General features: G+C 37.3%; 1 protein-coding gene across 1 annotated transcript; it reads right to left on the bottom strand.

The window, feature by feature from the left end:
• Positions 1-9,969: 9,969 nt before the first annotated feature.
• On the bottom strand, positions 9,970-23,818 carry LOC113093317 (gastrula zinc finger protein XlCGF57.1-like). Its single transcript, XM_026259129.1, has 2 exons — positions 23,768-23,818; positions 9,970-12,159 (listed from the first exon to the last, which is right to left on the bottom strand). The coding sequence occupies exon 2, from the start codon at positions 12,152-12,154 to the stop codon at positions 10,940-10,942; it is 1,215 nt and encodes a 404-aa protein (XP_026114914.1). The 5' UTR covers positions 12,155-12,159; positions 23,768-23,818; the 3' UTR covers positions 9,970-10,939.
• Positions 23,819-25,182: the final 1,364 nt, after the last annotated feature.

Here is a 25,182-nt window from a genome sequence, read left to right as displayed (position 1 = left end):
AACATGAAAAATTTTTTTTGGTCAATTACAGTAAATGTATTTCATAATTATGTACTTTATGTACAGAAGTACAGAAGATGTATGTTTGAAGTCAGTCTTTTTTTGTCAAATACATTTTTATTCAATTATCAGAAAAACCTTACAATAATCACATGATCCAGGATTAATTTTCTTATATGCACAAAAAATAAAATTGTAACACCCTATCGCAAGCCTGTTAATATACAATACAGTGACATTCAAAACTTGTACATTGTAACTTTTATGTTACAATATGTAAGGGAAACAGGTCAATTTAGCTCAAAGGGAATCATTTAAGATTTTAAAGGGAATTTGAACAGAATCACTGTTTCACGGCTGTTCACGGAAACGCGCCTGCGGTTCAGTGAACGAGCCGGTCGACCGATGATGCCATCTCCACTGTCGTCCACTCAGCACTCACCCATCTGGGAAAAAAAGGACTCTTATGTCAGAATGCTGTTCATAGACTTCAGTTCAGCATTCAACACAATCATCCCTCAGCAGCTCATCATCTACAAGCTGAGTCAGCTGGGGCTCAACACTTCGCTGTGCAACTGGCTGTTGGAATTTCTGACTGGAAGACCTCAGGCAGTACGGGTCGGCAGCAACACATCCAGCACCATCACACTGTCCAAGAAATCACAACAGCGTCTCTACTTCCTCCGCAAACTGAGGAGAGCCAGAGCCCCGGCCCCCATCATGTACACATTCTACAGAGGGACCATCGAGAGCATCCTGTCGAGCTGCATCACTGTGTGGTATGGCGCCTGCAACACGTCCTGCCGAAAGACTCTACAACGCATAGTGAGAGCAGCTGAATAGATCATTGGAGTCTCTCTACCCTCCCTCCAGGACATTTATGGAACACTTCTCACCTACAAAGCCCTCTGCATCACAGATGATCCCACCCACCCATCACACAGCTTCTTCAGCCTGCTGCCATCAGGGAGGAGACTGCGGAGTCTCCAGGCCAGGACCAGCAGACTGAAGGACAGCTTCATCCACCAGGCTGTCAGGAAGCTGAACTCCCTCCCGAACCTGCCCCCCCCTCCCCTCTTCTTCCCCAGGCACCACTGAACTATGAACCCCCCCCCCCCCCCCCCCCACACACACACACACACACACACTAATTATATGATGATATGCACGAGTCACTTGTGCAGCATTGGTCTGCTCACTCACCGCTCACTACCTCATTCGGCATGGAACTACCTCATCAGTCCGTTAAATAACTGCTCTTGGTCACTTGTCACTTGTCACTTTAATCAGACTTAAGATATTTTTAATAAGTGATTTTTTTTTGCACTAAAAAATCTTTTAACTGCACTGTTGTTCACTTCATTGATTTGCACTATATCTGTCATTTACCTTGCGCTGCTTTATTTAACTTTATTTTTAACTTTTATTTTTATTATATGTCTTTTTTTTATAATTCCCTTATTGTATAATTGTATCTACATTTTATATTTGATCTAGTTATTTTTTTTAGGCTTTAATGTTAATGTTATCTGTATGCACCGGGGTCTGAGAGTAACGTAATTTCGATTCTCTGTATGTATGTACTGTACATGTGGAAATTGACAATAAAGCAGACTTGACTTGAACTTGAACTTGAATGTAGGCTGCTTACTGTGCAGTTACTGCTGTTAATTTTAGATGGTTACAGTTATTGTTTTCAATAGCCAAAAGCAAGTTTGGCCTATTAAATACCAAATATCTTATGCACACTTTCCTTCTTTCTGGTTTGTTGCAAGATAAAAAAAAAAAAAATCGGACATTGGTATCGGAATCGGCCAGTTTGCTTGTAAAAAATCGGTATCAGAATCGGCCATGAAAAATCATGATCTGTGCATCCCTAGTTCAGACTGTGTAACCTTGGAAGAGCAAAGGGCTATAAGGTGGAGGACTGCCCTCTTCCTGGGTCGGTTTCACTCTACAGGAACTCAGTGTTGTTGTATGACTGTCTGACTTTCTTTGCAAAGAATAAAAGCTTTATTTTTAGTTATACCTGAGAATGAGTCTGTCTCTTATGCTGATGAGAGTTGATTTAAATTTTGCCACGACAATAACTTGTGATGTCATTACTATTGTTTGTAGCGGCAATTTGATCATATTTATACCTACTTCAATGTAAGAATGTATATTCAAAATGTATTGTTGAAATAAAATGTTGAATCACATTTTAATCTTTTGTTGTTTATGAAACAATACATTTTGAATATACATTACAGTACACATACAATCTACAGGATAGATTATTAAATGAAAACATTTCTTTAAAACAAAAAGTAAAAACCTGCTTGTGGTTTTGTCTTGTCTTTGATTTATTTTAAGCAATATATATAGAAATAAAAATATTATAGGTAATATATATGTTATCATTTTGTTGAATTAAGAATCAGTTGACATCAGATGTAGTGGGGGTACTGATTATTCAAACATTACATTAATGTTAGCTTTGAAATAATGTACCCCATTGACTTAGATCATGCGGTCTGGAACGCCACCCACGCGGCGCCGGGTCTGTGAAGCACCTCCTCAGTTCTCACATACAGGAGAATACCCCTACTAGGACCTGTGAGATTCTGTTTATGATTTAACTTAAAACATTGTATTAAATTTTTTAAGTTTTCTTATTTTATTTTGGGGATATTTCATTCATGTTTGGACATCTCTTAGCGGTCTAAAAAATGTAAGGGATAATTTTTTATATGTATCATCAGAAATGTTTATTTTATATACTATGCTATATATAAAATCACATTTAAAATAAGAAAAAATGTTCTTCTTCTTTTTTTAAAGAAGAGAATGCTGTGTTTTATAAGTTTGATAAACTTAAATGTTGAATACTTTTTTGAATTAATGAATGAATTGCTTTAGTAGCCTAAATGGCATTATATAATTAATTATTTCCATATTCTTTAACCCCTAGAGTCTGAGTGGGTTTTGGGGGACTGGAGATATTTTGGCATCCCCCAGACATTGGTGTTTTTCATTATCCTAAAACGTATTAATGGCTAAAGTCTGAATATCTATAAATATGTGAGCAGCATGATTGTGATTGTACATGTCTGTAATTTTGAGAAGGCAGCGTAAATGACCAGTTTTTTTTTTAAATATGTTTAAAACGTGTTTTATAAGCTCAATAAACATAAGTATTGGTTGAACACACCATTAAAATGTATGATGAATTATTTGCTTTGGTTTAGAAACATGTCTGTAACTGCGATGTGTTTTATAGGTTTGATTAACTTGTTTAAAATGTATGTTCCGCTTTAGTAACATGTTGTCATATATATATAAAAAAAATGTCATATCCTTAAAACAGAGATAAGTCTCTTTTTAATTTGATATGTCTGCTTGTTTATATGATTTATTAGAATACAAATTTGTATAGAAGCATTAATATTACACTGATATAACAAGGTACATGTGGTTTATGATGAGATTTATTGAGTAGTCATAATTCAGATCGCTTAAAAACTAAATTTAATAAAAATGTATGTGCATGCAGAATTGTATTGATATGTTTTATCTTACCTCAAGGACATCCAAGTTGTAGGTTTCTTTGTTTCCACAGTATTTCCCATTTTAATATTTTTAGGTCCACCTGTTCTTGTCTGTGACTCACATAATGGATGTCTATGGTCACTACCTCAAAGAGCATGCACAGAGGAGTCAAAATTAAACAATTCCTCATCGTAAGTACACACTGATGACCTAAGACACGAAACGAGCGGTTTGTGTAAGAAAACTAACAGTATTTATATCAGTTTTACCAAATGGTAAATGGTTGCTAGGGCATGGCTAGGCTCCAAATGGTTGCTAGGGCATGGCTTTGAAGTGTTGAAGGTGATTCGTGATTAGCAATTTGCTGCCCCGAGTCAAACGAGCCCACCCTCATGTTTCTGTGAAGTCTAAACAAAGTTATTCATTTTATCCTTTTTCAATGGAAGTCTATGGAGCTTGTTGCTATGGCGCTCTATATGGTTGCTAGGGCGTGGTTTGATAGATTCACAGTGATCCAGAGAGACTGATTGGTTGGCTGATTAAAATGAGCCCACCCCCTTGTTTCTATGACACTGTGATACGGAATTATGTTCAATGCAAAATCCCTATGTAATTTCCCATAGTAGGAAAAAAAATACTGTTTCATGGGCGATCCCTCACTACAGTATGTCTATGGGGCAACTTTGGGGGGCTCTTGCGCTCCAGGGGTACAACTTATACCCCACTTTGGGGTAGGTTCTCGCACAGCTTGATAGCCTCTCCAAATGTGGTGATTTAAGTGTTTCTACGAAATTCCCTCTCTGCGCTAAGATCCGTCAAAGTTGGCCGCAATGCATTTCCTATGGGACGTTTTTCGGCCGATTCGACCGTGCTAAGAAAGAACGTAAATTGCGAGTTGGCGTGTAAGATGTTAAAAGATCTGCCAAATACTGTGGAGCGAGTCCATGCAGAGCCTTATATGTAAGCATTACAATTTTAAAATCTATATGGTATTTAACAGGCAGCCAGTGCAATGTCCTCTAAACAGGAGTTATATGGTCACCAGCCCTAGCCCCAGTTAAAATTCTAGCTGCTGATTCTGCAAGTATTGCAATTTGTTAAGAGAGGATTTGGACACTCCAACAAGGAGAGCATTGCAATAGTCAATTCTTGAGAAAACAAAATAATTAGTAAATTTTTCAGCTACAGACAAAGACAACATTGGCCGAATACGTGCAATATTTCTAAGATGGAAAAATGCGGTCTTAACCGTGTTCTGGACAAAAGGCTTGAATGACAAAGTGACATCAAAGATAACATCAAGTTTTTTTTGTTTACTGTGTAGCTCTAGGGCAGCACCATCAACTGAAAGATCTATTGAAGCAGCATTTGGCAGTTGGTGGAGAGAGCCAAGGAGCATAACTTCAGTTTAAGAGGTGTTTAGACAGAGAAATTTTTTTGCCATCCACATCTTAATCTCAGAAATACAGATGGAAAGATGAGAGATATCCACAAATTGACCAGGTTGAGAATGTATATAAATCTGAGTATCGTCAGCATAGAAGTGATAGCTTAGGTTAAGGGATCTTAATAGCTGACCAAGAGGATAAATATAAATACTGAAAAACAAGGGACCAAGAACAGAGCCCTGTGGGTCACCAGTACAGACAGGGTCCACATCAGATCTGAAACCATCCAGAAAAAACAAAAGTGTGACCTGTAAAATATGACCTGAACCACCCAAGGGCAGTTCCAGATACACCAAAGACAGTTTCCAGTTCAGTTAGAGCACTTCCTACTTCCTGCTTCTGACCAACTTAATGGAGATGCAGATTTCATTTTTCAACAGGACTTGGCACCTGCACTGATGAGTTGATGTGCAGTTCAGTAATGCATTTCTACAACTTTTAGGAGCATGTGGTTGCAGTTACAACATTTCAACACTGATGTAACCAGCCAGAATATTTTTTTTCTGCATTACTTGTTTTGGTTACACTTTATTTCAAGGTGTCCTTGTTACAGTGTACTTATGCATTTAGGTACTGAGTAATATTAACTAACTACATGTTCTTACTATAGGGTTAGGATAAGGGTAACTCATATGTAATTATGCATAATTAATTGGGTAGCACTTTATTTTAGTCCTGTTCCTCATGTACATTCTATATACTTATTATAGTCATTACAGTAACTATGTAATAACTAGGTACTAACCCTGAACCTACCCCTAAACCTATGTAGTTACCTTGTATTACCAGAACTTTCTTAGATAAATACACTGTAAGTACACTATAAGTATAAGTACACGTACTGTAAAATAAAGTGCAACCATTAATTGTTAGCCTATTATAATAGTAAGTACACGTAACATGTTCAATAGGAGTCTGTTTAAATTGAACATTGCAAGGTTTAAGTGAAGATGTGTCATTGTAGAGTGATTTCACTATGGTGATTCAAGCTGTAGGAAAAATACAAATGTTAAATTCATGATAGTATAATACTGCATTTTTGTCCTCTTCCACATAGTTCTAACAAAGCATATGTTGATGGAATGTGATCTGGTGCAATGTCACCCTTAAATGTCAACATTCAAAACTAGTGTAGCCTTTATTTGTAAAATTACTGTCTTAAGGTTACACTTGTATAAGCTACAAAACACATGAATAGATAATGATCTATAGCCACTTTATGTGAAATATTACCTGAGTGACAGAGTGAAAGGTATAGTTATCGTATGTAAGAGATTACAGATTTAAAAAGCCATATGGATGCGAGGAAGAGAGATGCCAATGTCTCTTCCTATAGGCCCCACAAACCCCAGCTTTGGCCCTGGGCACCAGTGTGCTCAACACACACCAGCTATAGGTGGAGAAAAAGCTGAGGATAGAATATTGTAGTCTGAAGTAATGAACGCAGATATTTCTGCATGCTGAACAAGGCCATGTGCTGTAACATTAGGTGATGGTTAGATAAATTAACTCTGTAGGGATGATGTTCGATTGGTTTGGCTAGACAGGGGTGTACAGTCGTCCTCCTGGAGGGCCACTGTCCTGTAGGGTTTAGATCCAATCCCAATTAAACGCATGTGAACCAGCTAATCAAGGTCTTACTTGGCAATAGGGAGGTTGTAAAAGAGTGCTAAGGGAATTATTCAAATTAATATATGTATTAATTAATTATATGAATGTACCTCTGAAGGTTTTGACTGTCTTCCGAAACGATTTGATGGCATTTTGTTTCCATCTTTGCTCCATGTTTTAGCTTACCTAAAACAGCGGGTCTTAATTCCAGTCCTCCACCCCCTGCTCTGCACATTTATTATGTTTCTCTTATGGCTTCAGACATTTGTATTCCAACGTAAGTGTCCTGTGAACTGGACATCACAGTATCATTCCAGTTTGAATCCAACATACTGTAGGCTATATGTTCCATTCAAAGTGCATTGTCCGATATAGATGTTCACAGAACTTCCTTACAAGGTTAAAAACTAGTTCAAAAGTTTTCCGTGGAAATATTTTCAACATCATTTGAGGTTCAGTTAGACAATTTTTACTCAGGATGTGTTAGATTTAGACTCATGTTATTTCAATGTAATTTCCAGACACTGTCCTAAGCTAACACAAAAAGTACCTGGACCAAGATCCCAACTAAACCAAACATTGTCCACCAATGGTGACTTGAAATGAATCAAATAACAACATTTCAACCTCTGTTTATTCTCAATAAGAGCTTCTCTAGATGTCTGACAGAAATAAAGTCAATTTAATGAATTAATCTGATAAAGCTGTTTGTGGAGATGTATGATCCTCCTCTGCTGAGATCTTCAGATTTAATGTCTTTGCAGTTTATTTTACCACATGTTCAATCATCAGTTATTTCATTATTTCATAAAGATTATTTTATTTTCTTGATTTTCGGACAAACACAGTGACTTTGACTTTGACTTTGAAATAACATTATTCTAAATCTAATGCATCCCAAGAAGTGTTGATTTGGTCCAGAAACAGTATAAATTATGCCTAAATGATGCTGTAAATATTTCCACTGACCACTTTTGAACTAGTTTTTAACCTTGTTAGGAAGTTCTGTGAGCGTACAGAACACGTAAAAAAAGACGTCATTCTGGCTCCTTAGTGGATGTCATTTCAACGTCTGCAATGACAAAAAGACATCCACTGGACGTAACTTTGCCCAGTGGGTCATTGCCAGAGAAGCTGGCTGTTCACAGAGTGCTGTATCCAAACATTTTTTTCTTATGAAGTATTCTAATTTGTTGAGAAAGTGAATTGGTGGGTTTTTGTTGAATGTGAGCCAAAATCATCACAATTAAAAGAACCAAAGACTTAAACTACTTCAGTCTGTATGCACTGAATTTAATTAATACGAGTTTCACAATTTAAGTTGAATTACTGAAATAAATGAACTTTTCCACAACATTCTAATTTATTGAGATGCACCTGTATATACTCACAGAAACTAATATATGATGTTACAGTCTCTGAGAGTTCATCCACATCGATGGTAACAGCTTCAAAAACACTCCAATCAGGCCCACTCTGTTTCGTTGGTCCATCTCTTTACAGTCTTTGTTTAGCAGATTTTTTTTTTTTTCCTGTAGGTTGGTATAAGATGAACCAGACAGTGATCAGACAGCCCCAAAGCTGCTCGTGGAACATAGTGATATGCATCCTTCATTGTGGTGTAACAGTGATCTAATATATTACTGTCTCTGGTGGGACATTAGCATGGTCTATGGATTTTGGCAGTTCACATGAGAGATCGGTTTTATTAAAGTCCCCAAGAATGGTTAAAACAGAGTCCAGGTGTTGTTGTTCTGTCTCTGTGATCTGATCAGCGACTTTCTGTAAAGCCAGGCTCACGTGCGTTTGCGGAGAGATGTAAACAAGTGAAACTCCCGCGGCGAATGGACTGGCTGGCAGATAACAAAGAGCACTTCTAGATCTGAACAGCACATCGTCTTTAACACGGCTACATCTGCACACCACCGTTCATTGATGTAAAAGCATGTCCTGCTGCCACGCGAGTCTTCCCATTGATTCTGCGTCACGATCTGCTCTAATGATTGTGTAAATATGAGAAATACCATGAATTGCTTGCCTAATTATTTATTAGGCATTTAAAGCTCTAGCTCTATTGGCTTTCGCTGTTACAGCCGTGCACCTTTTTCTTAAATTGTTTTGTCATGAGATTCCAGGAAGAGGCTCCACCTTGATGGGTGAGACTCCAGTGCTGATCATGGGGTGCACCTGTTGCACTCCTATTTAAGAGGCTCGTGGAATTGAGTTCACTCTCTCTCATTTTTGTGTTCGTGTCTTTGTTTGGAGAGTGGGTTGATATTTTGATGTTACCATTTGTTTCCACAACTCCACAAAACCCATTTCCAACAGTTATTTAGTTTGTTTCTTTAATTATTCTTTAACATTTTGAACCTAGACATTATTTGAATAACCTGAAATCAATATTTTCTTCATTGAAACAGATTTTGTCAGGTGTCCTCTTTATGTTGTGACTTTGAGCCGAGTAAATTTAATATATTAATTTTTATCCGAGCAGAATCAAGAGGAAATCAAAATGGAAAACAAGTTTAGCTCAAAGGGAATTGTTTATGATATTTATAGTGAATTTGGTCAGAATCACTGTTTTTTGGTCACTGAATCATGGCCATTTGATTCATTGAATGAGCCTCATAACATCAATCCAAAATAAAGTAAAAACACTTTATTAGCGTTGTAACAGGATCAGCAGTTTAAGACATTAACTTGTAAGAACAAAATAAAAAAAGACACTTCTCTTTTTAAATGTACGCAAGACTTTATTGGTTAAATCAAAAAGACAAAAAACTAATCTAACAAACACACACTCATACATTCACACAAGTTGCAGAAATAAAGTGAGGAAAGAATGAGTTTAAGTGAAAATGTGAAATCCCATTTGTATATCAATAAAGGAAATTACTGAACAGCCTTTAATCAATAAACCAGCAAGAATCTAACGGTTGTACTTGTGTTGCCTTCATTTTAAAGGAATTAATTTTGCATGGCATGGCTGCAGAAAGGGGTTTCTGTAGGTTGTTGATTGGCTGGAAGTTCAGTAGTCATTGGAAGTGATGTCATGGGCATTGGCTGAAGGATGGTGTGGAGTCGTGTAGCCTGGTTGAAGTTTTAAAGTTGGTGCAGACAACGTCTGACATGGCTTTGCGGCAAAACTTAGGACACAAAACTCTCAACAGGAAAATAAAATAAACTGATGTAGAAGAAAGAATGAAAAGCTGTTGAGACTAGACGGCTTGTCTTCTCATGCTGGTTGAGTAACAGCGGGCGTCAGCACAGCACACTTTGAAGAGTGTTTAAAGAGCTGGTCATATGGTATTTTAACGTGTCCTTATATTGTGATGGAGTCCTCTACAACAGTATTAAATGCATCTAAGGAAAGAAAACATTGTAATTTTCCCAAAATATACATTAAATAGTATATAGTATATAGGAGTCATTTGCCAATTAATTCTAAACAATTTGTTCCAAGCAAGTTGGGAGCAAACCCCTCCCTTCCACAAGCTTCACTTCACTGATTGGTCAGCTAGCCACACCTGTTGTGATTGGCACAGAGAAGAATCCTTGCCCCAATTAGCCAGCGCTAATTAACTAGACGAGACAAAACAAATAAAATAAAATAAAACACATTACCAACGAGGCATTTGTTGAATCATGTGGGACATAATTACTAATTATAATGACTTATAATGTTTTTTTACACGCTGCGTATCACACTGCGTAAAAATAAAACCCTGTTTGCATTGGTGATCTGAGAAACAACACCCAACAAGCCTACTCTACTGGTTCAGTAAACAGGCCTCATCCTCCATAAAATGCACAGAATATCTGGGTTGGACTGTTCTGGAACAGTGTTGAAATACAACTTAACCACTGATTTCTAGTCAAGTCCTATTTTGGAAGGCCGAACAAAGTTTCACTTCAACAAAACTCACAGCGACTCCACAACATGGCACCTGCGGCAACAGACAGAATAAAAGTAATGCCTTCTATCTTTACGTGAACCTTTTGGTCGGTGTTACACAATTCTTCCCACATAGTGATGTAGAGATGTGACGGCATGGTAGAACGAGACGATTTAGGGAAGTGTGGTTGACCCTTAACTTTTACAATGGATATTTATTTGGATTTGCGACTTTAGTCTTAGCAACTCAACAGGTCTTAAATATGCATCAAGAGAAATTTAAAATTGTAAATTATGTAGATATTGTAAAATCGCATCATATGACCCCTTTAAGACCCTAAAGAATCATAAAACTTGTGGAAAATGGGCATTCAATGACCACTTTAAACATGTGATTCTCAAGGTATCCTCTATGTGACACAGACCTTCCACACTGAAAGCAGATAAAAGGCTTTTATGAAGCGTGAGTTACCAAATGAATCTTAAGTTGTCCTTTCAGTCTAAAACCCTTTCCACACTGAGAGCAGGAGAAAGGCTTTATCACAGCATGAATAAACATGTGATTGCCAAGGGATGATTTATATGTAAAACTCTTTCCACACTGAGAGCAGGAGAAAGGTTTTTCTGAAGAATGTGTTACCAAATGATCCTTAAGTTGTCCTTTCCGTGTAAAACTCTTTTCACACTGAGAGCAGCTGAAAGGCTTTATTTCAGCATGAATTAACATGTGCATCTCAAGATTTCTGTTACTTGTGAAATTCTTTCCACACTGAGAGCAACTGAAAGGCTTTATCCCAGCATGAATTAACATGTGCCTATTAAGGCATGATTTACTTCTAAAACACTCTCCACACTGAGAGCAGGAGAAAGACTTTTTCCCACTATGAATTAACATGTGCATCTTAAGGCATTTTTTCAGTGTAAAACTCTTTCCACACTGAGAGCAGGAGAAAGGCTTTATCCCAGTATGACTAAACATGTGATGCTCAAGGCTTGTTTTACAAATGAAAGTGTTTCCACACTGAGCGCAGGAGAAAGGCTTTATCCCAGCATGAATTAACATGTGATCCTTAAGGGTTGTTTTTCGTGTATAAGATTTTCCACACTGAGAGCAGCTGAAAGGTTTTTCTGAAGTGTGAGATACCAAATGATTCTTAAGTTGTCCTTTCCGTGTAAAACTCTTTCCACACTGAGAGCAGCTGAAAGGCTTTATCCCAGCATGAATTAACATGTGATTCTTAAGATTTCTGTTACATGTGAAAGTGTTTCCACACTGAGAGCAGCTGAAAGGCTTTTCTGAAGTGTGAGATACCAAATGCTTATTAAGGTGTACTTTCTGTGTAAAACCCTTTCCACACTGAGAGCAGCTGAAAGGCTTTATTCCAGTATGAATTAACATGTGCCTATTAAGGCTTGCTTTACATGAGAAAGTGTTTCCACACTGAGAGCAGCCGAAAGATTTTTCTGAAGTGTGAGATAACAAATGCTTCTTAAGGTGTGCTTTCTGTGTAAAACTCTTTCCACACTGAGAGCAGCTGAAAGGCCTCTTGACTTCTGTTGTTTTAATGCTGCAACTCACAGATTTTTCTTCATTGACATCATGATATTCCTGATCCTGATATTTCTCATCCACCGCTTTCAGATCTCGTCTTTCTTCTTTCATTTTCATCAGGCCTAAAATTAAATCATAATAAAGTTGAAAATTAATTGAAACGTAAAAAAGCATAAAATATTTGTGTACAGACAAAAGCTAAGTCAAAACTTTCCCTTTTTAACACGGATCCATGAATATCTCAAAACACTGCATTATGCATCCATGCCAGTAGATGGCGATATCATTTTATAAAGAAACGCAACAGATTTTTTTCTTCTTTTTTTTTTTTACAGAAACACTGAATGACCAACAAAGCACCACCTCTGTCACAGTTTTCTGTCTTTCTGTCACTGTCTTCTGTGAGTGTTGTGTTTTTTTGGTGCCATATGCTTTTGTCCTGTCTCTTTTCTTACCCCGCCTATCTTCTTACCTCATAATTGTTTTAGTTGCTACACCTGTGTTTCTCCCTTGCTCCCGGATTTACCGTCACTCTGCACACCTGTCTCTCAATCACACACACAGCTGTTGCTCGTTGTTAAAGTTTTAATTCTAATTACTAAAATTCTATCATTAAATTATACTCTATTATCATAATATAATGCTTCACTATATATATATAAATATATTAGGGATGAAAAATGTTGGTTATTTCAATGATCGATTGTTGTTTAAATAAACAATCAATTTATCGTTAACCATAATGCTGCAAAATGAATTATAGGCAGCAGTCACCGGCATGACAGGATGTGTAAAAGCCACACACACACAAAAAATGCGTTTTCACCCCCGAATTAATGGAGTTTTCGTCTGAATAAAATGCTAGTACATTTGAGATCATTTACTTTGTTGACTGTTTTCAGCATGGAGAACGCTAAACGAGCCTCTCTAAATGGTTTTGTGGTGCTCGTTGTTGTATTTTAGAACACAATTGCAATGTTTTCAACTGACATTATGGCATTTAAAATAAAATTCTCCCAAACGTAACTGTGGTGCGGTGTGAATGCACGGTGCAGTAAGTGAACCGCTTCCATCGGCGCGGCTGCAGCAAACCTCTGCTGCTCACATTAATTTGATCCTGCTGGATTCTGTTCTGGAAAATATCAGATTTTGAATTGTTGCGTTCCGGTAGGCCTAGCCTATTTGTTTTTAAGAATCCGGCACACAGTGCATTAGATCGTGACAGTGCGTGCATGCATGCATACGAGGACGAGCGAGCACGGCTTGATTATTTGGGGATTACTGCTCATGTCTCACGCCTGTTTCACACATACTCCATCTGCTGTGCATATGCGTTGCGTATTTTTTACGCACCCATGTTAATGGGTTCCAGCGTTCACACGGTCTGTCAGTGCATTCCAGGAGCAGTGCGTCTGCAGCAGTGCATCAACCAAGTCTATTTTTGTGAATTAAAGTGACAGCGCATTGTTCGCGGTAAAGAATGAACATGGATTGACATGAAAATGCAGTAATTTCACAAAAAATTTATTAAATCATACTGTGTTTCACACGCAACACAAGGGTTTTTGGCTAGGTTTAAAACAAGAAAAAGTGCAATTTTAGATAAACAAGGAAAACAATATACATAATTCACTTTTATCGAGGCAAAAAAAAATAAGTTCAAAGACTTGTGGGATTGTTTGTAATAAAGATTTAAATGCAAAAGGCACCAGACTTCCTGACAGATCTGTTTTAATTTTAAATATTTGCGATATCCTAACAAGAAAAGTTGGCTAATTGTGGTGTTTAAATGTTTTGCCGCTTGCTCGAACAGCTTATTATACAAACCTAGAAGTCAAATGCATAAATAATGTATTGTTTATTTACTGCGTTTAAACTAATATCTATGAAAGATTGCTACTGTACTGTGATATACGTGTGTATATATATATATATATATATATATATATATATATATATATATATATTATAGGTGGGCATAGATAAATTTTTTTAATCTAGATTAATCTCACTGTGATCTTGAAATTAATCTAGATTAAAATGGCTCATTCGAATTCTGCCGAAGTGCAGCGATCGTTTACGTACCGAGTAGCGAACTGCAAACGCGTCCTGTCTGAAACCACATCGAGTCCGTGCTGCACCACATAGGTAACGCACACGGAGTGCATACGCACTGCAGACGGAGGGTCATAGCTGTAAGTGTGAAACAGGCGTGAGCAGGCCATAGCTGGGGTCAGCGTGGACCGGGTGAAGGTTGTACCAGTGGGGCCTGTTTGAAATTGTTTAATTTGTATGTTCGTTTATTTTTATTTATTTGTGCTATTCAATCAAACCTACATTTATTCAGACACCTTCAACATTTCTCACATTATTACAGTTTTGCTATATATATAAAAAATTATATCTGGTGTCTGAATAATTTTTGGTTTGACTGTTAAAACTACAAAGTAATTCAGTCAAGAGCAGTAAGTGATTTTCATTTTCTTGGATTAGCATTACAGCAGCCAGTAGCTAAATTAGGCGCGGTCACTTTAAGAGACGATGAACGCATCCAATATAATACACATACCAATCAACTTTTTACTTTCACTTAAGAAATAACTGACAGTTTTTTCGAGCACAATTTCCAAGGTGGATATTTTGACATATTTTGTATGTATTTGTCAGCACAAGAGCAAAAATAAGCAAATTCGATGTTCTAGTGTTTTGAGACGCCTTTCTCTGCGTGAGCCCTGAACACCAGAACACCGTGGTGCTGAATTGGGCTCTTTCAAATCTTTTTGTTTGTTCTAACTGCGATTTGTATTTGTTCGTTCAGGTGCAGTAGGGACTTTGAGGAGAACTTTGCAGAAGAGAGCTCGGTTCAGTGTCGCTGTCCGTGATACGCGGTTCTCTCTCTCTCCGCACCGAACACAGCGCGCGAGTGACCAGCTGCTCTGTTTAGCTTAGATGCGTTATTTTAAATCTGTTTAACATATAAAGCGGGCGATCATGACTTGTAGTAAACTTGTGTAACACTTGACATTTTCCAACCCTTATGTTATCTAGGGCTGCTCCGATCACGATCAGCCGATCGTTAATGCGCATCTCATCATTAAAGCCAGTTCTCTAATCAGCGGTAAATTCCCTCAGGTGCGTGATTTCGCATAGAGCAGCTGTTACTACACAGAGCCATTGTTAACTGAGAAGATGCACAAATAAACACTGAAAATGAATGTGGATTTGCGCATCTTCTCAGTTAACAATGGCTCCATGTAGTAACAGCTGCTCTATGTGAAATCACGCACCTGAGGGAATTTACCGCTGATTAGAGAACCGGCTTTACTGACGAGATGTGCCTTAACGATCGGCCGTTCGTGATCGGAGCAGCCCTAATGTTATCCTTAAGAAAATGACAGTTAAGTGGTTTTATGCAACACTTATTGGGTTTTAAGGGATACTTAAGAGAAATTCTAAAGCTTTATAACGCTTTACCTAAAGAAACCCTTAAGTGACACTTTAGGGTAATTTTCAGCAACACCCTTAAGTTTAAGGGAAATTTTATTGGCAAACTTATTATTAAATTAAACCGGGCCCTAATGCTTAAATAATGGAAACAAGTTACTGGACAACATAACTTAAGTGTAAATAAAATAAGTAAAATGATAAGACGAAAGAGGTCTAGCATGTAAGGACTATAGCCAGAGATATTTTCAAAATCATTAAATATTGTCATTATTAAGAGTATTTCGCATATCCAATTAATGTAGACCTGTTATTTTCTGACTTTTATTACTACCGTAATTCCTCAAATAAAAACCTGTAGTCAAACAAACGTCGGGCCTCTGATAGTGGCCGGGGGCATGGTCAACAATAGGGATGCTCATATTGACTGTTTAACTGTTAACCGAAAGTAAACTCATTGTCGAAATCATACTCTAGATTTAATACTGTCACATGGAATTGATGTTGATAGTGTTGAAATTGTGCAGCCAAGTGATGATATCTCAGATCATTATTTAGTTTTGTGCAAACTTCATATAGCCAAAATTTTAAATTCTACTTCTTGTTACAAGTATCAAAGAGCCATCACTTCTACCACAAAATACTGCTTTTTAAGTTATCTTCCTGATGTATCCAAATTCCTTAGCATATCCAAAACCTCGGAACAACTTGATGATGTAACAGAAACTATGGGCTCTCTCTTTTCTAGCAATTTAAATACAGTTGCTCCTTTACGCTTAAGGAAGGTTAAGGAAAACCATATGACACCATGGTATAATGAGCATACTCGCACCCTAAAGAGAGCAGCCCGAAAAATGGAGTGCAGCTGGAGGAAAACAAAACTAGGGGTATTTCGTATTGCTTGGCGGGAAAGTAACATATCCTATAGAAAAGCATTAAAAACTGCTAGATCTGATTACTTTTGTTCTCTTTTAGAAGAAAACAAACATAACCCCAGGTATTTATTCAATACAGTGGCTAAATTAACGAAAAATAAAGCCTCAACAAGTGTTGACATTTCCCAACATCACAGCAGTAATGACTTTATGAACTACTTCTAAAATCGATACTATTAGAGATAAAATTCCAACCATTCAGCCGTCAGCTACAGTATCGCATCAGACAGTGCACTATAGACCCCCTGAGGAACAGTTCCACTCATTCTCTACTATAGGAGAGGAAAAATTGTATAAACTTGTTAAATCATCTAAACCAACAACATGCATGTTAGACCCTATACCATCGAAGTTCCTAAAAGAGGTGCTTCCAGAAGTCATAGGTCCTCTTCTGACTATTATTAATTCCTCATTGTCATTAGGATATGTCCCCAAAACCTTCAAACTGGCTGTTATTAAGCCTCTCATAAAAAAAAACACAACTTGACCCCAAAGAACTAGTTAATTATAGACCAATCTCGAATCTCCCTTTTCTGTCCAAGATACTAGAAGAGGTGGTATCCTCACAATTATATTCCTTCTTAGACAAAAATGGTATATGTGAGGATTTCCAGTCAGGATTTAGACCGTATCATAGTACTGAGACTGCTCTCCTTAGAGTTACAAATGATCTGCTCTTATCTTCTGATCGTGAGCGTATCTCTCTATTAGTTTTATTGGATCTTAGTGCTGCGTTTGACACAATTGACCACAGCATTCTTTTGCATAGACTTGAACACTTTGTTGGCATCAGTGGAAGTGCATTAGCATGGTTTAAATCATACTTATATGACCGCCATCAGTTCGTAGCAGTGAATGAAGATGTATCATATCGATCACAAGTGCAGTATGGAGTACCTCAAGGCTCAGTACTAGGGCAGCTACTCTTCACGCTTTATATGTTACCCTTGGGAGATATCATCAGGAAACATGGTGTTAGCTTTCACTGTTATGCTGATGATACTCAGCTCTATATTTCGTCGCGGCCCGGTGAAACACACCAATTTGAAAAACTAATGGAATGCATAGTCGATATAAAAATTGGATGACGAGTAATTTCTTACTGCTAAATTCAGAAAAAACAGAGGTGTTAATTATAGGACCTAAAAACTCTGCTTGTAATAACCTAGAACACTGTTTAAGACTTGATGGTTGCTCTTTCAGTTCTTCGTCATCAGTTAGGAACCTAGGTGTGCTATTTGATCGCAATCTTTCCTTAGAAAGCCATGTTTCTAGCATTTGTAAAACTGCATTTTTCCATCTCAAAAATATATCTAAATTACGGTCTATGCTCTCAATGTCAAATGCAGAAATGTTAATCCATGCATTTATGACTTCAAGGTTAGATTACTGTAATGCTTTATTGGGTGGTTGTTCTGCACACTTAGTAAACAAACTACAGCTTGTCCAAAATGCGGCAGCAAGAGTTCTTACTAGAACCAGGAAGTACGACCATATTAGCCTGGTCCTTTCATCACTGCACTGGCTCCCTATCAAACATCGTATAGATTTTAAAATATTGCTTATTACTTATAAAGCCCTGAATGGTTTAGCACCTCAGTATTTGAATGAGCTCCTTTTACATTATACTCCTCTACGTCCACTACGTTCTCAAAACTCAGGCAATTTGATAATACCTAGAATATCAATATCAACTGCGGGCTGCAGTTCCTTTTCCTATTTGGTGCCTAAACTCTGGAATAACCTACCTAACATTGTTCGGGAGGCAGACACACTCTTGCAGTTTAAATCTAGATTAAAGACCGATCTCTTTAACCTGGCTTACACATAACATACTAATATGCTTTTAATATCCAAATCCGTTAAAGGATTTTTAGGCTGCATTAATTAGGTAAACCGGAACCGGAAACACTTCACATAACACCCGATGTACTTGCTACATCATTTAGAAGAATGGCATCTACGCTAATATTTGTCAGTTTCTCTCTTGTTCCGAGGTCACCGTGGCCACCAGATCCAGTCTGTATCCAGATCAGAGGGTCACTGCAGTCCCCCGGATCCAGTACGTATCCAGACCAGATGGTGGATCAGCACCTAGAAAGGACCTCTACATTAGGGCTGCACGATGTGTCGTTTAAGCATCGATATCACGATGTACGAATCCACGATAGTCACATCATAGGATGTGCGATGTAGGCTGTCATTGTTGATCCGTTATTCATTGAAATAAGAAACATTACACGGGCCAGCTGCTCCCCGGCCTTGACGAATGTGATTTGCAGATTAATTGCACAGCTTAACCATCATAAAGCGAAAGTTTATCATTGACAGGACTGAAAAACATGCAAGTTTAACAGGGCAGAGAGAGAGGGAGCGCGCGAGAGAGACCGAGAGACAGAGAGCGCGCTAGAGAGACAGGGAGACAAAGCGCGCGAGAGAGACAGACAGAGAGAAGTACCATCAATGTTTATAGAAATGTAAATGGATTTATTTTGCATGTAATTTTTTTTTCTTATGAATATATATGTATTTTTGTTTTGTTTGTTTGTTTCTATCCTGCTATGTACAATGCTTTGGCAATATGTATGTCATGGCAAAAAAGCAATATGAATTGAATTGAGAGAGAGAGAGAGAGAGAGAGAGAGAGAGAGAGAGAGAGAGAGAGAGAGAGAGAGAGAGACGTTTTCAAACAACAGGAGCGCTGTCTTGCTCTCTCTCCCTCGGGCATAATTAATCAATTGACACGATGGTGTCAATGTTTAAATCATTTAAAATGAGAATGTAAGTGTGCACACCTCATTTTTGTTTGTAGGAAAAAATATCGCAATGTCATTTTTTCCCAATATCGTGCAGCCCTACTCTACATCCCTGAAAGACAGCGGAGACAAGGACAACTAGAGCCCCAGATACAGATCCCCTGTAAAGACCTTGTCTCAGAGGAGCACCAGGACAAGACCACAGGAAACAGATGATTCTTCTGCACAATCTGACTTTGCTGCAGCCTGGAATTGAACTACTGGTTTCGTCTGGTCAGAGGAGAACTGACCCCCCAACTGAGCCTGGTTTCTCCCAAAGTTTTTTTCTCCATTCTGTCACCGATGGAGTTTTGGTTCCTTGCCGCTGTCGCCTCTGGCTTGCTTAGTTGGGGTCACTTCATCTACAGCGATATCATTGACACTATTTAAACTGAACAGAGATGACATCACTGAATTCAATGATGAACTGCCTTTAACTATCATTTTGCATTATTGAGACACTGTTTTCCAAATGAATGTTGTTCAGTGCTTTGACGCAATGTATTTTGTTTAAAGCACTATATAAATAAAGGTGATTGATTGATTGATTAATATTTTGACCAATTAATACTATCAGTTAAACGGTTTAAAATGTTTTTTTAAGGTTCTTTTTTTTTAGTTTGCGGCATGGTTTAAAAATAAAATAGCCTACTATATAGCTTATATTTATTAACTCACGGAGCGCGTCGGCACGCACAACCACACCCGTGACACCAAATGAAATGAGTGAAAAGAAGCACTGTGTGGGATCATTTTAACAGAAAGGGCGACGAAGTTACCTGTAAATTATGCGGCGCCGTATTAAAATACAGCAGTAGCACAAGTATGATGCAGTACCATTTACGAAGCTCAGAAGCTTCGAGTGATGAAGGGCAACAAACTCTGCCCTCCATGTTATCAGGGATGCGATGCACGGCAATCTGAGGAGATAACGCACTGATTATCCAGAAGCAGATGTTGACATCTACATGAGAGACGATCCTCCTTCTCTGGATATTAATCCTCTTGACAGGTGGAAAGAAAATGATAGGCGTTAGGCGCTTCCCGAAGCTGGCCACTCTAGCGAGATGTTACCTGTGTATTCCCGGTACATTTGTCCCATCGGAGAGGGTGTTTTCTGCCACGTTGCGCTCCAGACTGACTTGTTGATACTGACACGTTGCTTTTTTTAAATAAAAATTAGACAAGGTGTTTTTTATTTAAGGTAGGGCTGCTATTTTTATTTAACGAAAAATCTTAGTCTAACGGAAAGAAATTCCGGTTTGAAAGCTTCGTTCAAACGGATTCAGTGTTTTCTTTTTGTCATCTTAATTCGTTAATTATTTAAGTTTAAAATATATATTTAGTGTAGGCCTATTTTGTTTTTTATTTGTATTATTTTATTCTATTTTTCTCTCACTGTCAGAAATGCTGCAGGTGCGTGGATATTTAAACTGAATCCAGGTTCTGTTGTTGATCTGTTCTGTATGCTGCTGTTTGCACTTTGCACGTTAAAATAAACCCTTTGATAAAAAAAAAAATATATATTTTTTTTTTTTAAAGGGTCACAGATACGCGTCAATTTTATTTGTATTTAATGCCAATTCAATATTATAATATTATCAGTTAACAGTTAATAATCGATTAACGAGCGGCGGTTGTTGGTCGGGACAATTAATGGAAATGAGCATCCCTAGTCAACACTGATAAATAAAGGCCGGTCTTAAATTAAGGCCGGGGGAAAATTTGGGTGGTGAATCAGCAGAGCCAGATAACGAACGTACACGCCCACTGCTGGAGCGTTTCTCATTCTCGAGTCAACCGGTTGCATCAGTTTTCGGATCACCAGTACACTGAACCGAGAACCGTTTCTGTCGGATGCATCCGATTTGAGAACAGAGGAGCTGATGATACTGCGCATGCGTGATTCAGCGTGAAGCAGACTGACACAGAGCGTGTCTGTACCGAACTGCACACTTCTTTATAATATTATCTTTATGACATTCCCAATTATGGTTAATAACGTTGTGCATTGCTGTTCAAGAGCTGAATGAACACCGGAAAAACTGAAGTGCTGCCAGCTTATTTAACACAGGAAAATGCATCATATATTCAGATATTTATACAACATATTATATTTAGGCTATTAAACTTATATACGTACAAAAAGACAAATATGCACACGTGAACTTGAACTAAGTTACATGCTAATCAAAATGTGTAACTTCGGTTGTGGATGCTCTCTGGGCTCTTCCAGCAAAACAACGCACTGAAACACGGAAACCAAACTAGAGATCAACTCTGATTTTTGAGGGATTTATGTGTATTGGCCGATACGTGGCTGCTGCGTTCGCCGATAGTTTTTTCCCGGCATTATTTACAGACAGGAGTCCACAGGCAGCTCTGTGTTGCTGGAGATGCTGCAGTTCACACTGCCCCTCCCCCACTAGCAGAGTAGAAGTTTTAAACTTTCAAAGCATTGATTAACTGTTTGACTTAGCTGAAATATTGTAATACACTTTGAAAGTGGAATCATATTGCTCTATGTGTGCGTGCACCTATAGCTAAGAAAGTTTGTGGGTCAAAATGGAAAACGCGAATGCCAAATGCATCGTCTATAAAACTGCTTGTCATTGTATTTAGGGACCGGCAAATAGCTAAGTTGTAGGCTATCAATATGCATACAGCAGCTGTTACGAACACTGGCCATAGGATTAAATAATGCAGAGTTACCAACATTGTTCCGTGATTCCGTGGTATCTGTAGGAGTTTTATTCAGCGAGCACCTGGCTGAGGTTTGGGCGCGTGCAGTTCAACGCGCTCATTTGTCCAGGCAAGCTTATGCCGTGGTGAGATGAAAACAGCTCAGCTTTTCAGAAAGCCACAAGCGAACGCAGGTCATGTGACAAAAAACAATCGACCATTCCATGACAACATCGAAAGCTCAACTAAACAGCTGATCATAGTCGGAGAGGGTGGGATTTTATTTCTCATCTCCATAAATATATGAAGTAGTTAAGGGCTAGAAATACTTTGCTGATACTTCCTCGTCATTGTGGAGAGCGCAGTTCATTGTTGCATAGCAACGACAGACGCCACGGGAGCACAAGCACTTGTGAAAAGGAGAAAGCATTTTTAGACACAATATGTGAACGGCCCCAAAGTCATAATAAACTAATCTATTTGGTTTAAAATAGTTTTTGTTTTGTTTAAAATGAAGATCACGATTACATATATCAAAATACTAATTTGAATCATTAATTCAAACACGTTTAAAATTAATTGTCTCATTCATAAATTCCTGTTTAACTGGTGGGAAATTTTCCTCACCACGGCAACCCTAAAATACAGTAATTGTTTTTGAAGATTGTAACAATAAACACTTGAGGGATGCGCTGAATGAAAGCACATTCACTCTCTGACAGCAGATGGAGCTAAACTACAGAAAATGTCCTTACCCTGGAAACCCCTTAAATAAACCAGCTGGACTACTTTCTGAAACATATTTAAATAATTTTAAATAGCCATTCAGATTTGTGTATTTGCTATGATGTTCATAACTTAAGTATTAAGACTTAATATGTTATTTTAATCTGGACTACAACGTGCCATAGATAAAGTTTGAAAATGTTTAGATTTTTTATTGTTAACCCTCTCAAGGCAGGCGTTGCAGATTTGCAACAGTAAAGTAACTAAAAACCTTATTACTCCAGATACATATTTTATGAATCTGGAGTACTAAAAACATTACTATAGTTTACTAAATTTACTAAGTTACTAAAACTTAATTTGAGCCTGAGAGGGTTAATTCATACTTTACATCAGGGCTTCATTTTTACAATAGTTAACAATGGTTAACAAAATGCCAATGACAAATTCTACTGAACATTCATTAATCTTAGGTATTCCAATATTTAATAACACGTCGTTAAAATATAAAGTTGCAACTGTATTATTTAATGATTTAACTTGAACTATGACTTTTTTTTAACAAAGATTAATAACTTCTTTAGCAAATGTAGCTATTGTGAATGTTAATGGTTAACTAATGAGATTGTAAAGTGATACCTATGGGTCATTATGGTTTATACTTTAATCTGTGCAAAACTTTTAACTTTATTTTTGTTTATTTTATTGTATTTAAATGTTCAGTTATTTTTGTTATTAGAAAAATGTTATTTAACCTATTATATTATACTATATTTTGAGCACTTTTTTAAACTAAACTTCAATACCGTGATAATACTGTTTACCGTGATAAAAGCATGAGCAATTAATCACAACAGGAAAATTTTATATTGGCATATCCCTACCCACAAGACATTAACTATGGCATTGTAAACATAATTTGTATTCATTATTGGACTTCGTTTTGTAGTGAGAGGTAAATTTACAGACGGTCCCTAAAGCAACCTAGGCGAATATCCAGCGAATATCAAACCTAAAACTTTACCGCGCTGAACTTTGAAACTGGATTTTAAGAAATGTTAATGATAGTTAAGGTCTTATTTTTATACAAATACTCTGTGAATGTACCACATTTGTCTTTAATGACTGTTTGAAGAATAAACACCAACCTCCCTGTTCCTTGTGTTTTATTCTCCAGGTTTCTGGTTCCTCGAGTTTTATTCTCCAGGTTTCTGGTTCCTCGAGTTTTATTCTCCAGGTTTCTGGTTCATCGTATTTTATTCTCCAGGTTTCTGGTTCCTCGTGTTTTATTCTCCAGGTTTCTGGTTCCTCGTGTTTTATTCTCCAGGTTTCTGGTTCACGCGTGTTCTCTTCACTCTCCTCTTTAACAAACACCATCTTCACATCAGCAGATCTCAGTCCAGTTGATACTTCTCCAGATATTTCCTACTTGATTCTAAACTTAATCACGACTGTGAGGATGAGAAAATAACAGTATTTTTCTCTTAAAAAAAAAACCCTCATGTCTAACCCTTTGTATTAATAAACAGCATCCTGACAAAACAACAACAGATCTGCGAAACTAATCTTCTTCCTCTAAGGTTTAATGGTGTTTGGCAAACAAACAAAAGTGTTTAGCGCCACCCGCTGGATTGGAGAGCAGTGTTGCCATCTTTGAATGGAAAGTAGCTTTTTTTATTATTATTGTAACATTTGAAACAAAGAATGCCATCAACATATTACATGTCAGGGAGCAAGAAAAAAAAAAGAAAGATTCAAAAAAATAAACAGCTCTCTTAGTGGAAGATTCAGAAATCAAATACAGATACAGTTTTAAATCTTCCAGAAAAAGATTAAAGAAAGCCTTACATTTACAATATATTTGTGAGCAAAATATTTGGCAAGAAACAAAATAAGATTGAGTAAATTAAATTTCTCTTTTAAAAATTTATATAACCCAAAATAATATTTCAAGGAAGTGTCAGAAATTATACCACAAAGAAAAAAAATAAATAATAATATATATATTCATTCCACAGATTCTTAGTATACTCACAATTGTTACGTACCGCATTTATTCTATGGGTAAATGTGGACATAGCAAAAGGTAAAAATATCTTAAGAGCATTAATCTGAGTCCTGCCCCAGCACCACAACTTGTACAGAAACAAATAAATAAACCTTTTATTTCCCAGCTTGTGGAACAAATACAAGAAAAAAGGAAGCAATAGCTTCTGGAGAGAATAAGGCAAAAATAAACAAAGTGACAAACTGGAGCAGGTTACCTTTAACTAAACTAACAAAGAAAAGGAAGAAAATAAAGTACCCCAACTCCCTTCCTGGCTCCATCCACCTCCCTACAGCTTCCAAATAAAGCTAATAAGCAAAACGCAAATAGGCAAACATTAAATTAGCTGCTAAGAAGGATGTTAATAGTAGCATCTGTATAAACCAAGCAACATAAACTAAAAGGTGAAGGATAGTATGAATCTCTTCAACTAAAATAACAACAGTAAGTGTTGGAGAATATCACAACAAACAAAAAAAATACCTACACTGTACCAATGTAGAATACTAAGCAGCT

The sequence above is a fragment of the Carassius auratus genome, unplaced genomic scaffold, assembly GCF_003368295.1.
Source record: "Carassius auratus strain Wakin unplaced genomic scaffold, ASM336829v1 scaf_tig00214963, whole genome shotgun sequence".
NCBI lineage: Eukaryota > Metazoa > Chordata > Actinopteri > Cypriniformes > Cyprinidae > Carassius > Carassius auratus.
Note: the sequence above shows the minus strand (reverse complement) of the source record. Positions and strands in the feature narration are given on the sequence as shown.

Bases quoted from the DNA above. Each gene is read 5' to 3' on its own strand.
- LOC113093317 (XM_026259129.1), bottom strand. From the start codon at position 12,154: ATGAAAATGAAAGAAGAAAGACGAGATCTGAAAGCGGTGGATGAGAAA.